Below are 13,356 nucleotides of genomic sequence, written 5' to 3'. Positions count from 1 at the left end.
GGAACACCTGTTCAACCAATCATGTTCATTCCACTTTGCGACAACCTGAAGCGTTCATTTCTTTTACAACAGTGTTGTGTTTGGCTGGTATGTCTTTATTTTCTTTATTCCAGAGATTTACACTTCTCTGGAATAGTTGGCACTAATAAGGATGATTTTCTGTAAAAGAGTATTTATATGACCAATTAATCAGACTCGTAGATGATGTTAGATTAGTTTGATGCTGCCAACACTTTTATTTAACCATGCTGGGAAACACTGGGTTAACTTAGAGAGCTGAGAACCAGCTTTGTGTGACTGTTTATCCAGTTCCCAGTGTTAGGGTCAGTGATTCCAGATAACGGAAAGATATCCTGGATATGCTGACCTCACTCTGTAGTATGCAGGGCTCTGAGACAGCAGCTTGACTGTCCGTTACCCTCATGCTTAATATTCACAATGAAAATATTAGTCGAACATCGTGAAGTCTGTATGTGTTTCTAACAAGCTTTGTATAGTTAAACCTAACAGTTACTACATGATGGAAACAACAATGTTATCTGTTTTTATAAAGATTATGCATGACTACACAGGGCACGCTGATTATTGATTATTTATTTCCTCCCCCTTAAAAATATTCTTAATGTTAGTTTAAATTCAGAATTGGCAACTGAAACAAAGTATGACACATACGAACATCAGGAAATAAAGACCCGATGGATATATTCTCAGTAAATGAAGTCGGTGTTCAACCTCTGAGAGGTGACAGTCAGCGGGGTTTATGACAGTTGTGTACTGGGACCTGCACTTTGCTGGCGGTATAACAGCTTGAGCGCTATTTCAATAATTATTGAAATATTTATTTAATATAATTAATTTAAATTTGAATTAATTAATAAAATATTTATTCATTCATTCATTTTGTCACTCCTGGCCCTCTATAACGATAAGAGATGACAATATTTGCAAAACTATTTGAACAATCAAACAATGTGTTTGTACATGTGTACAAACGTATTTGCTACTCAGATTATTTCTTTCAGTCACTGTTGAGACATTATGTGTGTGATGCTTCAGGTAGGGTTCAGTGGCTGTTTTATGTTTGTTTTTACTGTAAGATTTGTGAAATTTTAATTAATATGTGTATATTTTATCAAGTCATATTTGTGTTGGCAAAATCCCCTTGGAATATTTTCCCACAAATAATCATTCTGATGGCTGACCTGAACCAGCTATAAAAGAAAGCATAAATAAATGGATTTAGCATTGAATTTGCCAATGCAAGCCAGTTAAGAGTTTCAATTACAGGAACTGGTACAGAATCACTGGTAAATGGTGGGAATGTGATGCAAAGAAAAAAAGGACTCCAGCAAAATATAAAAACTCCCAAAACAATAGCCAGAGTTTTGGTCGCCTTTCTCTCCATGATACTGGCAGTTCGTCCACACTTTGTTGTGTTCTGGATGCTGTTTGCTTGCCTCGAAGCAACAAAGAAAATCTTTAGGTAGATACAAAGCATTATGGTCACTGGCAGGTAAAATGATAACATGGGTCCAACAGTGCTTTCCATTAAAACATCAATCAAACATGATTCCTCACATTTTTCATTATTAAATCCAGCAATGGTGACACTAATTCCAATTAGCCCAGAAACCCCCCAGCTCATCAGGATCATGAACACAACAACACGATGGCTGATTTTAGTTTGATATGTCAGAGGCTGGCAAACAGCATGGTATCTGTCAATAGAAATACAGCAGAGGTTCAGGATGGAACATGTGCTCAGTGAAATATCAAAGGTCCCTCGCACTTTGCAAAACAAACCCTCATGATAAAGACATGAGCTGAGAGAGAATGCCATGCTGAGAGGAAATGCTATAATCCCAACGAGCAGGTCAGCCACAGCAAGAGAGAGGATGAGAAAATTAGTAGGAGTATGGAGCTGTTTGAAGTAAATCACAGAAATTATTACAAGGAGATTTCCACATATTGTTATAACAGACAATAATGCAAGGAATGCATACAAGAATACACATATAATAGAAGGGCTGTTTGTCAGCATGTATTTGGAGTCTTGTATTACATAACAGGGATGTAGATCATTTACAATGTTCGTCATGTTCATACTAACTTTTTTTTCCATAATTAAACAGTTTAAACCAACAATATGATTTTTTCTGCTGCACTAACCTGGGACTTGACTTGAGGTAGATTGTCCTTCAGTACAGGTCAACTACTGATTGCTAAGAAGAGTGAGAGTCTAGACAGAATTAAAAGAGGTTGTCGAAGAGGGAAACAGCATTGAGATTTGGCCAATTACACAAGCTCAAAGGATAACAAACAAAACTGGGAGCATCCAGAATACCCGAAGGACTCAATCAGGAGTCTCTTGTCAGAAAAGGTGACAAAAAAATATATGAATAAAAAACAATGTAACGTGTAAACAACGTACTGGAAGGATGAATCATAATTTATTCAAAAGCCATTCTCTCATGCAATTTTCTGGTAATTGTGGTGTTTTGGTACATTTTCTAAATATTAAGGCCATAGCACAAGATTCACATTATTTTCATTTTCATCACAGAACTCACCAATAGATTCAAGCTTTGTAAATGGAAACAGTGCCATCTGCATAGAAACTGTTTATCACTGGATATAGGAAGATCCAGAGCATCATGCTGGTTTTGTAATGACTCTTCTTTGCTAGGGAAGTGAACTTACCCTACTACCTAATCCACCAATAGATCTGAAATTGGTGGATAAGGTAGTAGGGTAGATAATTGGTGGATAATTCCTTCACTTTAAGGACTCAAAGGTTTTAAGTTTGATTTGTCACCTTCCTTACGTACTATTTTGGTACAGGAAGTGCTGAATGAAAACAGACCAACCATTAACTAGGGTTAGGGTTAGGGCACAATTCAGTGTTGCTTAAAGAAATATCTAAATAACTGATCACTAATCAGTGTCAGTGTATTTAGATTTAAAAAATATTTAGATTTAATATCAATTTTATATTATTATAGTAAATATTTCAATTTAACATTCAGTCATAACACTTGAATTCAAGTGTAAATGTTTGTAACTTTTCCTGTGGAAAAAAGGTGTGTTGAAAACATAATAATCAGAGCCCCATATCATAAAGATTTTTTAAACTGTAATTGCTAAAGTTAAGACATATATGGGGTGGGGTGGGGTTGAGTTGATAATAAATCAGTGCTATCCAGTGACCAATAATAAAAGTTGTCATGTTAAATATAACAAGAAACTAACATCTAACCAGATTATTATGTTGGCAAAGATGTGAATTTCTGCAGAGTAATACTTTATCAATGGCTGTGTGAATGAGGACATGAAACCGAGTCAGTCAGCTGGATCAGCTGTAGCAGGACAGGAGGAGTCAGAGAGAAACTCAGAGTTTGTTGAAGATAACTTGCCAGCATGCAGCTTCACTACTCAGGTGACTGTCTCAGAGATCTAGGTAACTCTCTTTGACGAACAGAAAACCCAGAGTCTCCCCTATCTTTCACTAAGTCTCCTGTTTAAAAAAAATAATCTTTTTATTAAATTGTTGGTAATCAGGTAACAAAGAAAATTAAAGCTGTAAGCAGCGTTATGAGGGCCCTCAGCTGTTCTGCACAATCCCTCTATACTTGACCTAGCACACCATTAGAACCAGCGGCCTTCCTCAGATTAACAGCCCGCACAGTGCAACTCACCTCATGTTCCTCCAGGGTGAAGGTGGTGCTGCTGTGGGCCGTGTGTTGTTGCTGTGACTCCAGTGCCTCCAGTACCATGACCTAAAAGTGGGCGAAGTAGATGTTCAGCTCCTCTGCCAGTACCAGGCCACCTTCAGCAGCTCTGAGGACGCCCTGCCACACCTGCCAGCTGCTGTTACACTCCAAATTGCTTTTCTTTTTTCAACCATTTTTGTTCTGTTAATGCAAATAAAATGAAACTTCCCAAAGGTGTGTATTCCTTTCAGATTTTTTAATTTTCAACATCAGCTCCTTAATAATGTCAATAATATACATTATACACAGAATTGTTCCTCTTGGCTCTATCGTGGCCATTTGTGGCCAATTGAAACCCATTATAACCACCTTTTTTGATTCCTTGTTACTGACAGTACTATATCATGCGATTTAGGTAAAATTGCTTTCATTCTAAACTCAACACATGAAAATTGTAGTTTTTAATGTTTTTTACCAAATTACATCATTTACCCATTTTTGGCCAAGCAAGCAATTTCATGTAATATTCTGAGTTTCTAGTAGCGGCCTTTGATGGCCTACCACACTCCAATGGACCAAAATAATGAAACAATTTTGACATAGGTTTGATCTTAAGGATCTAATAGTTTGTGTTTGTGCATGACATTGCAGTACAAACATGTATTTGCAAGATAGACTGGAATAAATTCAAACATTACATAGGCTGCAGTGAATTTCTGTGGATGCAGGATATTGAGCTTTGAGGTTCCCAGTCAAACTTAGCTTTGAAGCACATGTTAAAAGCACTTTTACTCTTGTATTTTTCATCAAAAGATACCATACCCAAAATATCAACTCTAGAAACAAAAACAAAAACAAAAAAAAACCCAATCACAGGACATTTTGCAGAGTTCAAATCTGCAGCTGCAGCTGGAGCGCAAACAACAACAAACACTATTTGTAAACGTGTCCTGGAGTTTATGCAGGTGCAGACAGTGCTACTGCTGTAAGTAAGCCTAACAGCTTCCAGATCATTTATTCTGGAAATATGGCAAGAAGGTCATCACTGCTTCAAGCACTGTCTATATGATCTGGTCAGAGAGCAAGGACAGCAAGCAGTCCTCTGCCCTTGAAGAAAATACATCTGCCCAAGATGAAGAAACCTCCTCTCCAGAAGATGAGCGGACAATCTTCAAAGAGGCTGACTGCATCACCACTGATGTTGAGTTCTAGCCAGTGCACCTCCATGCCCCCCCCCCCCCAAGGAACATAGGAGCATTTTCTGAGACCGAGGAGCCGGCAACTCAGTGGATCCGCCATGAAAGGAAAACCATGTGGGTCCCACTACTGAAGAGAGACTGCACCACAATCCAGTACCCACTGGTATCAAACTAGGGGTGACCCTGTATGCAGTTCAGTTTCCTGCATTAGCAGCCTGAGATCTACTTTTGACTTTTTTATAACAAAGGAGATCTTTTAGCTGCTGTGCACCCTTACAAACCTGCACGGGAGGCCAAGGTGTGAGGATTGGAGGATTATAGATGACGTGGAGATAAAACCTACACCAGAATAAAGCAATACATAGCATGTTGGATGAAAACACTGGAAGTTCTCAGGAAGTAAAAAAGGCATGGGGTTCAGACTCCAACTGACGGAGGAGCTCCGAGGACAACGTCTTTCCTTCAGTCACATTGGCAGAGGAACTCCTCAGATAAAAACCGGCACAGGGGAAACAACCCAGAGCTTCCTCCTCAGCTCCTCCAGTTGCAACAGAGGAAGATTTTGTTGTCTGTCTTTGGCTTCACCAAAACTACCACAGCAATATCCCACATGCCAAAGCAACGGAGGAATATGCTTCTTTTGACAGCAACACACAAGGAACCAGCATGCGGTGATGGGGAATAAAGGATGCGTGAAAGCAAGAAGCAATCCTGGACTACAATAGGCACAAATACAGATTGGATAACTTAGAGAGGATGTTGGCACCTCGAGTTGTTGAAGGAAAACTAACTGATGGCTGCTGACTCTTTTCTCCAATCTCCTGGATGTCTTGGGATACGATGCCTTTGTCCCGCCGGAAACAACTTCACTGAAGTGGGGGAGTCCTCTACAACCAACAAATGAAGAGTGATCCTGGGAGAGCTGGGACACATGCTGGTGACCTCAACAACTGCAAGACACCCTTGTCCCTGATTCTCAGCCACTTCTGCCATTGATCTCAAGATAGAGTAGTCTGAACCAGAGTGTGACCCACACCCCACCAACAAAATGAGAAGAAGGTGCAAAAGGCGCACCTCCAGGATTGGAACAGCAGCTCCTTGCACCAGGTGTAGAAAGTGTGCCTACAAAAACCACTCTAATGTGGTTAGTACATCTTGCTGCTAATGAGGATGCACACAGAAGCACACAGATACTGGAATATAAATTTTGATCATTTTATTGGTGATTGCAGGGATTATTTGGTCATTAAATTGCCTTTCTGGCCACTAACACACCATGTGTGACATTGCTTTTGGCCATTCATCCCCCCCCCCCCCCCCCCCCCCCCAAAAAAAAGAAAGAATAAATAAATAAATAAATAAATAAATAAATAAATAAAGTAAAAATAAATCATTGTAACAGTTACTGTTACTGACCTGCAATGATGATAAAAAAACATATTAGTTTTCACCATTTATATGCTAAAAGATGTGAATTTTATTACTATTTTTACTATAATAATACATAATCTGACTGGTATTCAAAGGGTATAATATCAGAATTTGAATTATATTTTGGTTTTTATGACTAGAAGCGGTGCTAATTTAAAAAATCAAGTCAATGAAAGTAGAAAAATGTTTTAATATATATGAATTGTATAGCATTTTGTAAATGTAAACAGGGGGTGGCCATTTTTGGCCACGAACAAGCTGAGAGGGATTTATTTTTGTTTTTCTCTCACTGCACAAAAAAACAAAGATGCATAAAACTCATTGATACTTTTAATTATTGCTATGCATCTAACCTCCATCATGATTAGAAAATAAATCAGTTTGCATTTATTATTTAGAAAAAAATGGGGATTTTATGCTTTTATCCCTATGTAAATCATTAAAATTATGTGATTTAACTGGTATTTAAAGGGTTAAAATTATGAATTTGATTGAAATTTTGCTCTTGATGAACAGCACTGATACTAATCTAAAAAATCAAGTCAAAAAAAGGGGAGATTTTTCTTAACATATATGAATTTTATAGCATTTTGTAAATGTAAACAGGGGGTGGCCATTTGTGGCCACGAACAAGCTGAGAGGGAGTTTTTATGTTTTTGCTCTCTCTGCACTAAAATAACAATGCATTATAATCAATGTTGATGTGAATCAATTATATGCCCCAGACTCTACTATTAATAATACAAGAAATTTCCGTAGCAATGCAATTATATAAAATTGCGAGATTTGAGGTTGTCGTCCAGCTGATGCAGTGGACAAACAAACTGGTGTTTAAAGGGTTAAAAAATAAAAAAGTAATAATTATTTTATATTTATGGAAAGAACTGAAGTTACTTTAAAGCTTTATGCAGAAAAAATGGCAAAAAAACATAAAAATAATAAAAATTACAGACCTAATCTGTTGGTGGCCACTTTTGGCCACGAACAAGTTGAAAGGGTGGTGATTTTGAACAAGACCAGAGGGATAGTTCCCTTTGGCCTCCGTGATGCCTCTCTTCAGGTTGGCTTGGGCCATGGTGTAGTGGTCCCTGTTTCCAGACCTGAAAGCAATGTTCCTCTCCTTCAGCAGCTGCCAGATCTCCCGGGTGATCCAGGGTTTGGGATAAGCCTGGACGTGTTTGTCCACTGTGACAGTGTCTATCCAGTGGGCAGCCACCAGTCCGGGCGCTGGATTGATGGCTGCCCACTGCTTCACTGAGTGAATGGTTTAAATGCTGAGGACTAATTTCCTAGGGACTAATTTTCTACTGTATTAATAAAGTAATCATTATTATTATTTTATGACACTGAGAACACTGCCTGTGAACATTTCCAGGTCCTGATGTTCAAAGACAGTTGGTCCTGTTAAAACAGTCCTGCAGCTGCTGAGAGGTGCCCTCTGGCCATATGGTAACAGTCTTTGTGCTGGTGGGAGCAGTTTTCTTGAGGGGGGCATATGCAGGAATTAGAAACAAGGACAAGTGGTCAGACTGGCCCAAGTGTGGTAAAGATCTGGCCCTGTAGCCATTAAACTTTGTCCAGAATATTGTCACCTCTAGTGGCACAGTTAACGTGCTAGTGGAATTTAGGGATTGCTGTTTTTAAATCTGCATGATTAAAATTCCCTGCTATGATATGTACAGCATCAGGCTATATGCTCTTTTTCTTATTCCTGTTTGTATGCAAAAGTGGGATCTCCAAGTTAGCATTAGCATCTGGTGGGACGTGGCTGTTATTATGACAACGGTGAACTCCCTTGGAATGTAGATGGGCCTGCATTTGACAGTCAGATATTCTGTCCAGTGAACAGTGACGATCTGTGATCACTGTGTTTTGTACACCAGCTGTTGTTCACATACATACAGCTACTACATCTCCCGCTCCCTTCTCCCGTCACTCGTGAACAAGACCCCGAGACCTCCTCCACTTGGGGCAGGAACTCGTCTGGAGTGGGCACTCCACCCTTTTCTAGCTGAGGATCATGGAGGTGCTGATTCTCATTCCCACTGCTTGACACTCGGCTGCGAACCGTTCCAAGGCGAGCTGGAGGCCATCACCCGGAGAAGCCAACAGAACCACATCATCTGCAAAAAGCAGACATGAGATCCTGAGACCACCAAAGTGAAAGCCTTCCGCTACTTGGCTACACCTAGAAATTCTGTCCATAAAAATTATGAACAGGATCGGTGACAAAAGGCAGCCCTGGCGGAGCCCATCGCCCACCAGAAACGAGTCCGACTTATTCCCGGCTATGCAGACCAAGCTCTTGCAGCGGTTGTATAAGGACTTAATGACCCATAGCAACGGGTCAGAAACCCCATACTCCCAGAGTACCCCCCACAGGACCCCCCGAGGGACACAGTCAAATGCCTTCTCCAAGTCCACAAAACACATGCAGACTGGTTGGGCAAACTCTCATGCACCCTCAAGTATCGCTGAGAGGATAAAGAGCTTATTCAATGTTCCACGACCAGGACGAAAACCGCATTGTTTCTCCTGCATCCGAGGTTCAACTAACGGACAGACTCTCCTCTCCAGCACCCTGGCATAGACTTTCCCAGGGAGGCTGAGGAGTGTGATCCCCCTGTAGTTGGAACACACCCTCTGGTCCCCTTTCTTAAAGATGGGGACCAGCACCCCGGACTGCCAGTCCAGGGGTACTGAACCTGATCTCCACGCAACATTGTAGAGGCATGTCAACCAAGACAGCCCTACAACATCCAGAGCCTTCAGGAACTTGGGGCGGACCTCATCCACCCCAGGGGCTCTGCCACCAAGGAGTTGTTTAACTGCCTCAGTGACCTCACCCCCAGAGATTGGCAGGTCATCCCCTTCGTCCTGTCACGGGAACATGCGTTAATTAATTTGGTGATTTATTAAATGTATAAATGATATTATACTTATAACATTATACTTATAACACTTATATTCTAATCTGCTGCTGAGTCTCTTATGCTGATGGAAATGCAGATAACACAGAACATGCAGGAACACCTGTTCAACCAATCATGTTCATTCCACTTTGCGACAACCTGAAGCGTTCATTTCTTTTACAACAGTGTTGTGTTTGGCTGGTATGCCTTTATTTTCTTTATTCCAGAGATTTACACTTCTCTGGAATAGTTGGCACTAATAAGGATGATTTTCTGTAAAACAGTATTTATATGACCAATTAATCAGACTCGTAGATGATGTTAGATTAGTTTGATGCTGCCAACACTTTTATTTAACCATGCTGGGAAACACTGGGTTAACTTAGAGAGCTGAGAACCAGCTTTGTGTGACTGTTTATCCAGTTCCCAGTGTTAGGGTCAGTGATTCCAGATAACGGAAAGATATCCTGGATATGCTGACCTCACTCTGTAGTATGCAGGGCTCTGAGACAGCAGCTCGACTGTCCGTTACCCTCATGCTTAATATTCACAATGAAAATATTAGTCGAACATCGTGAAGTCTGTATGTGTTTCTAACAAGCTTTGTATAGTTAAACCTAACAGTTACTACATGATGGAAACAACAATGTTATCTGTTTTTATAAAGATTATGCATGAATACACAGGGCACGCTGATTATTGATTATTTATTTCCTCCCCCTTAAACATATTCTTAATGTTAGTTTAAATTCAGAATTGGCAACTGAAACAAAGTATGACACATACGAACATCAGGAAATAAAGACCCGATGGATATATTCTCAGTAAATGAAGTCGGTGTTCAACCTCTGAGAGGTGACAGTCAGCGGGGTTTATGACAGTTGTGTACTGGGACCTGCACTTTGCTGGCGGTATAACAGCTTGAGCGCTATTTCAATAATTATTGAAATATTTATTTAATATAATTAATTTAAATTTGAATTAATTAATAAAATATTTATTAATTCATTCATTTTGTCACTCCTGGCCCTCTATAACGATAAGAGATGACAATATTTGCAAAACTATTTGAACAATCAAACAATGTGTTTGTACATGTGTACAAAACGTATTTGCTACTCAGATTATTTCTTTCAGTCACTGTTGAGACATTATGTGTGTGACGCTTCAGGTAGGGTTCAGTGGCTGTTTTATGTTTGTTTTTACTGTAAGGTTTGTGAAATTTTAATTAATATGTGTATATTTTATCAAGTCATATTTGTGTTGGTAAAATCCCCTTGGAATATTTTCCCACAAATAATCATTCTGATGGCTGACCTGAACCAGCTATAAAAGAAAGCATAAATAAATGGATTTAGCATTGAATTTGCCAATGTAAGCCAGTTAAGAGTTTCAATTACAGGAACTGGTACAGAATCACTGGTAAATGGTGGGAATGTGATGCAAAGAAAAAAAGGACTCCAGCAAAATATAAAAACTCCCAAAACAATAGCCAGAGTTTTGGTCGCCTTTCTCTCCATGATACTGGCAGTTCGTCCACACTTTGTTGTGTTCTGGATGCTGTTTGCTTGCCTCGAAGCAACAAAGAAAATCTTTAGGTAGATACAAAGCATTATGGTCACTGGCAGGTAAAATGATAACATGGGTCCAACAGTGCTTTCCATTAAAACATCAATCAAACATGATTCCTCACATTTTTCATTATTAAATCCAGCAATGGTGACACTAATTCCAATTAGCCCAGAAACCCCCCAGCTCATCAGGATCATGAACACAACAACACGATGGCTGATTTTAGTTTGATATGTCAGAGGCTGGCAAACAGCATGGTATCTGTCAATAGAAATACAGCAGAGGTTCAGGATGGAACATGTGCTCAGTGAAATATCAAAGGTCCCTCGCACTTTGCAAAACAAACCCTCATGATAAAGACATGAGCTGAGAGAGAATGCCATGCTGAGAGGAAATGCTATAATCCCAACGAGCAGGTCAGCCACAGCAAGAGAGAGGATGAGAAAATTAGTAGGAGTATGGAGCTGTTTGAAGTAAATCACAGAAATTATTACAAGGAGATTTCCACATATTGTTATAACAGACAATAATGCAAGGAATGCATACAAGAATACACATATAATGGAAGGGCTGTTTGTCAGCATGTATTTGGAGTCTTGTATTACATAACAGGGATGTAGATCATTTACAATGTCGGTCATGTTCATACTAACTTTTTTTTCCATAATTAAACAGTTTAAACCAACAATATGATTTTTTTCTGCTGCACTAACCTGGGACTTGACTTGAGGTAGATTGTCCTTCAGTACAGGCCAACTACTGATTGCTAAGAAGAGTGAGAGTCTAGACAGAATTAAAAGAGGTTGTCGAAGAGGGAAACAGCATTGAGATTTGGCCAATTACACAAGCTCAAAGGATAACAAACAAAACTGGGAGCATCCAGAATACCCGAAGGACTCAATCAGGAGTCTCTTGTCAGAAAAGGTGACAAAAAAATATATGAATAAAAAACAATGTAACGTGTAAACAACGTACTGGAAGGATGAATCATAATTTATTCAAAAGCCATTCTCTCATGCAATTTTCTGGTAATTGTGGTGTTTTGGTACATTTTCTAAATATTAAGGCCATAGCACAAGATTCACATTATTTTCATTTTCATCACAGAACTCACCAATAGATTCAAGCTTTGTAAATGGAAACAGTGCCATCTGCATAGAAACTGTTTATCACTGGATATAGGAAGATCCAGAGCATCATGCTGGTTTTGTAATGACTCTTCTTTGCTAGGGAAGTGAACTTACCCTACTACCTTATCCACCAATTGATCTGAAATTGGTGGATAAGGTAGTAGGGTAGATAATTGGTGGATAATTCCTTCACTTTAAGGACTCAAAGGTTTTAAGTTTGATTTGTCACCTTCCTTACGTACTATTTTGGTACAGGAAGTGCTGAATGAAAACAGACCAACCATTAACTAGGGTTAGGGTTAGGGCACAATTCAGTGTTGCTTAAAGAAATATCTAAATAACTGATCACTAATCAGTGTCAGTGTATTTAGATTTAAAAAATATTTAGATTTAATATCAATTTTATATTATTATAGTAAATATTTCAATTTAACATTCAGTCATAACACTTGAATTCAAGTGTAAATGTTTGTAACTTTTCCTGTGGAAAAAAGGTGTGTTGAAAACATAATAATCAGAGCCCCATATCATAAAGATTTTTTAAACTGTAATTGCTAAAGTTAAGACATATATGGGGTGGGGTGGGGTTGAGTTGATAATAAATCAGTGCTATCCAGTGACCAATAATAAAAGTTGTCATGTTAAATATAACAAGAAACTAACATCTAACCAGATTATTATGTTGGCAAAGATGTGAATTTCTGCAGAGTAATACTTTATCAAAGGCTGTGTGAATGAGGACATGAAACCGAGTCAGTCAGCTGGATCAGCTGTAGCAGGACAGGAGGAGTCAGAGAGAAACTCAGAGTTTGTTGAAGATACCTTGCCAGCATGCAGTTTCACTACTCAGGTGACTGTCTCAGAGATCTAGGTAACTCTCTTTGTCGAACAGAAAACCCAGAGTCTCCCCTATCTTTCACTAAGTCTCCTGTTTAAAAAAAATAATCTTTTTATTAAATTGTTGGTAATTAGGTAACAAAGAAAATAATAAATTTAACAGTTACATATCAAAAACAATCACACTTTAAAGAGTCGATTGTGCCGTTCTAAATATAGAATTAGGGTAGAGTTAGGGTTAAAATTGTCACCTATGATGGCTCAAACGCCAAAAGTTTTAAAAAAAAAAAGTCTAAAATTAGATCAAAGTAAAATTCATTAACAAATAAGGAAATTTACTTTTTCATTTATTTGTTGAGGAAAATTACCCACTAGTGAGTGACAAAGGTTTGTAAATCTCTCTCTATATATATTTTAAAAAGTTCTCGCCACTCGCCATGCAGGTGGTCTTTATCCTTTAAGCCTGGATCTTCTACCAAAGGATTGGGAGCTTGAGGGTCCTGCACAGGATCTTTGCTGTTCTTAGGACTGCGCTCTTTGGGACAGAGATCTTGGATGTTGTTCC

The 13,356-nt window shown here is 38.9% G+C and overlaps 4 protein-coding genes across 4 annotated transcripts in view; 1 reads left to right on the top strand and 3 right to left on the bottom strand.

The window, feature by feature from the left end:
• Positions 1 to 13,356, bottom strand: part of LOC134618430 (PAN2-PAN3 deadenylation complex catalytic subunit PAN2-like) — a 93,749-nt gene that overhangs the window by 19,145 nt on the left and 61,248 nt on the right. The gene's annotated exons all lie outside the window — the stretch shown is intronic.
• On the bottom strand, positions 1,133 to 2,122 carry LOC134618377 (trace amine-associated receptor 1-like). Its single transcript, XM_063463744.1, has one exon. It carries the CDS (start codon positions 2,120 to 2,122, stop codon positions 1,133 to 1,135), a length of 990 nt encoding a protein of 329 aa, XP_063319814.1.
• LOC134618378 (trace amine-associated receptor 1-like) lies at positions 10,500 to 11,489 on the bottom strand. The gene has a single exon (XM_063463745.1). It carries the CDS (start codon positions 11,487 to 11,489, stop codon positions 10,500 to 10,502), a length of 990 nt encoding a protein of 329 aa, XP_063319815.1.
• Positions 12,786 to 13,356, top strand: part of LOC135932278 (adhesion G protein-coupled receptor F5-like) — a 43,268-nt gene continuing 42,697 nt past the window's right edge. The window contains exon 1 of the mRNA XM_065469680.1: positions 12,786 to 12,825. Coding sequence (XP_065325752.1) covers positions 12,786 to 12,825 — 40 coding nt within the window. The remainder of the gene's footprint in view (positions 12,826 to 13,356) is intronic.

Source organism: Pelmatolapia mariae, linkage group LG20, assembly GCF_036321145.2.
Source record: "Pelmatolapia mariae isolate MD_Pm_ZW linkage group LG20, Pm_UMD_F_2, whole genome shotgun sequence".
NCBI classification, from domain to species: Eukaryota; Metazoa; Chordata; class Actinopteri; order Cichliformes; family Cichlidae; genus Pelmatolapia; species Pelmatolapia mariae.
This window is presented reverse-complemented; position numbering and strand designations above follow the sequence as displayed.

What these genes read in the sequence shown, in the direction of transcription:
- LOC134618377 (XM_063463744.1), bottom strand. Translation starts at nt 2,122, where the DNA reads ATGGAAAAAAAAGTTAGTATGAACATGACGAACATTGTAAATGATCTA.
- LOC134618378 (XM_063463745.1), bottom strand. Translation starts at nt 11,489, where the DNA reads ATGGAAAAAAAAGTTAGTATGAACATGACCGACATTGTAAATGATCTA.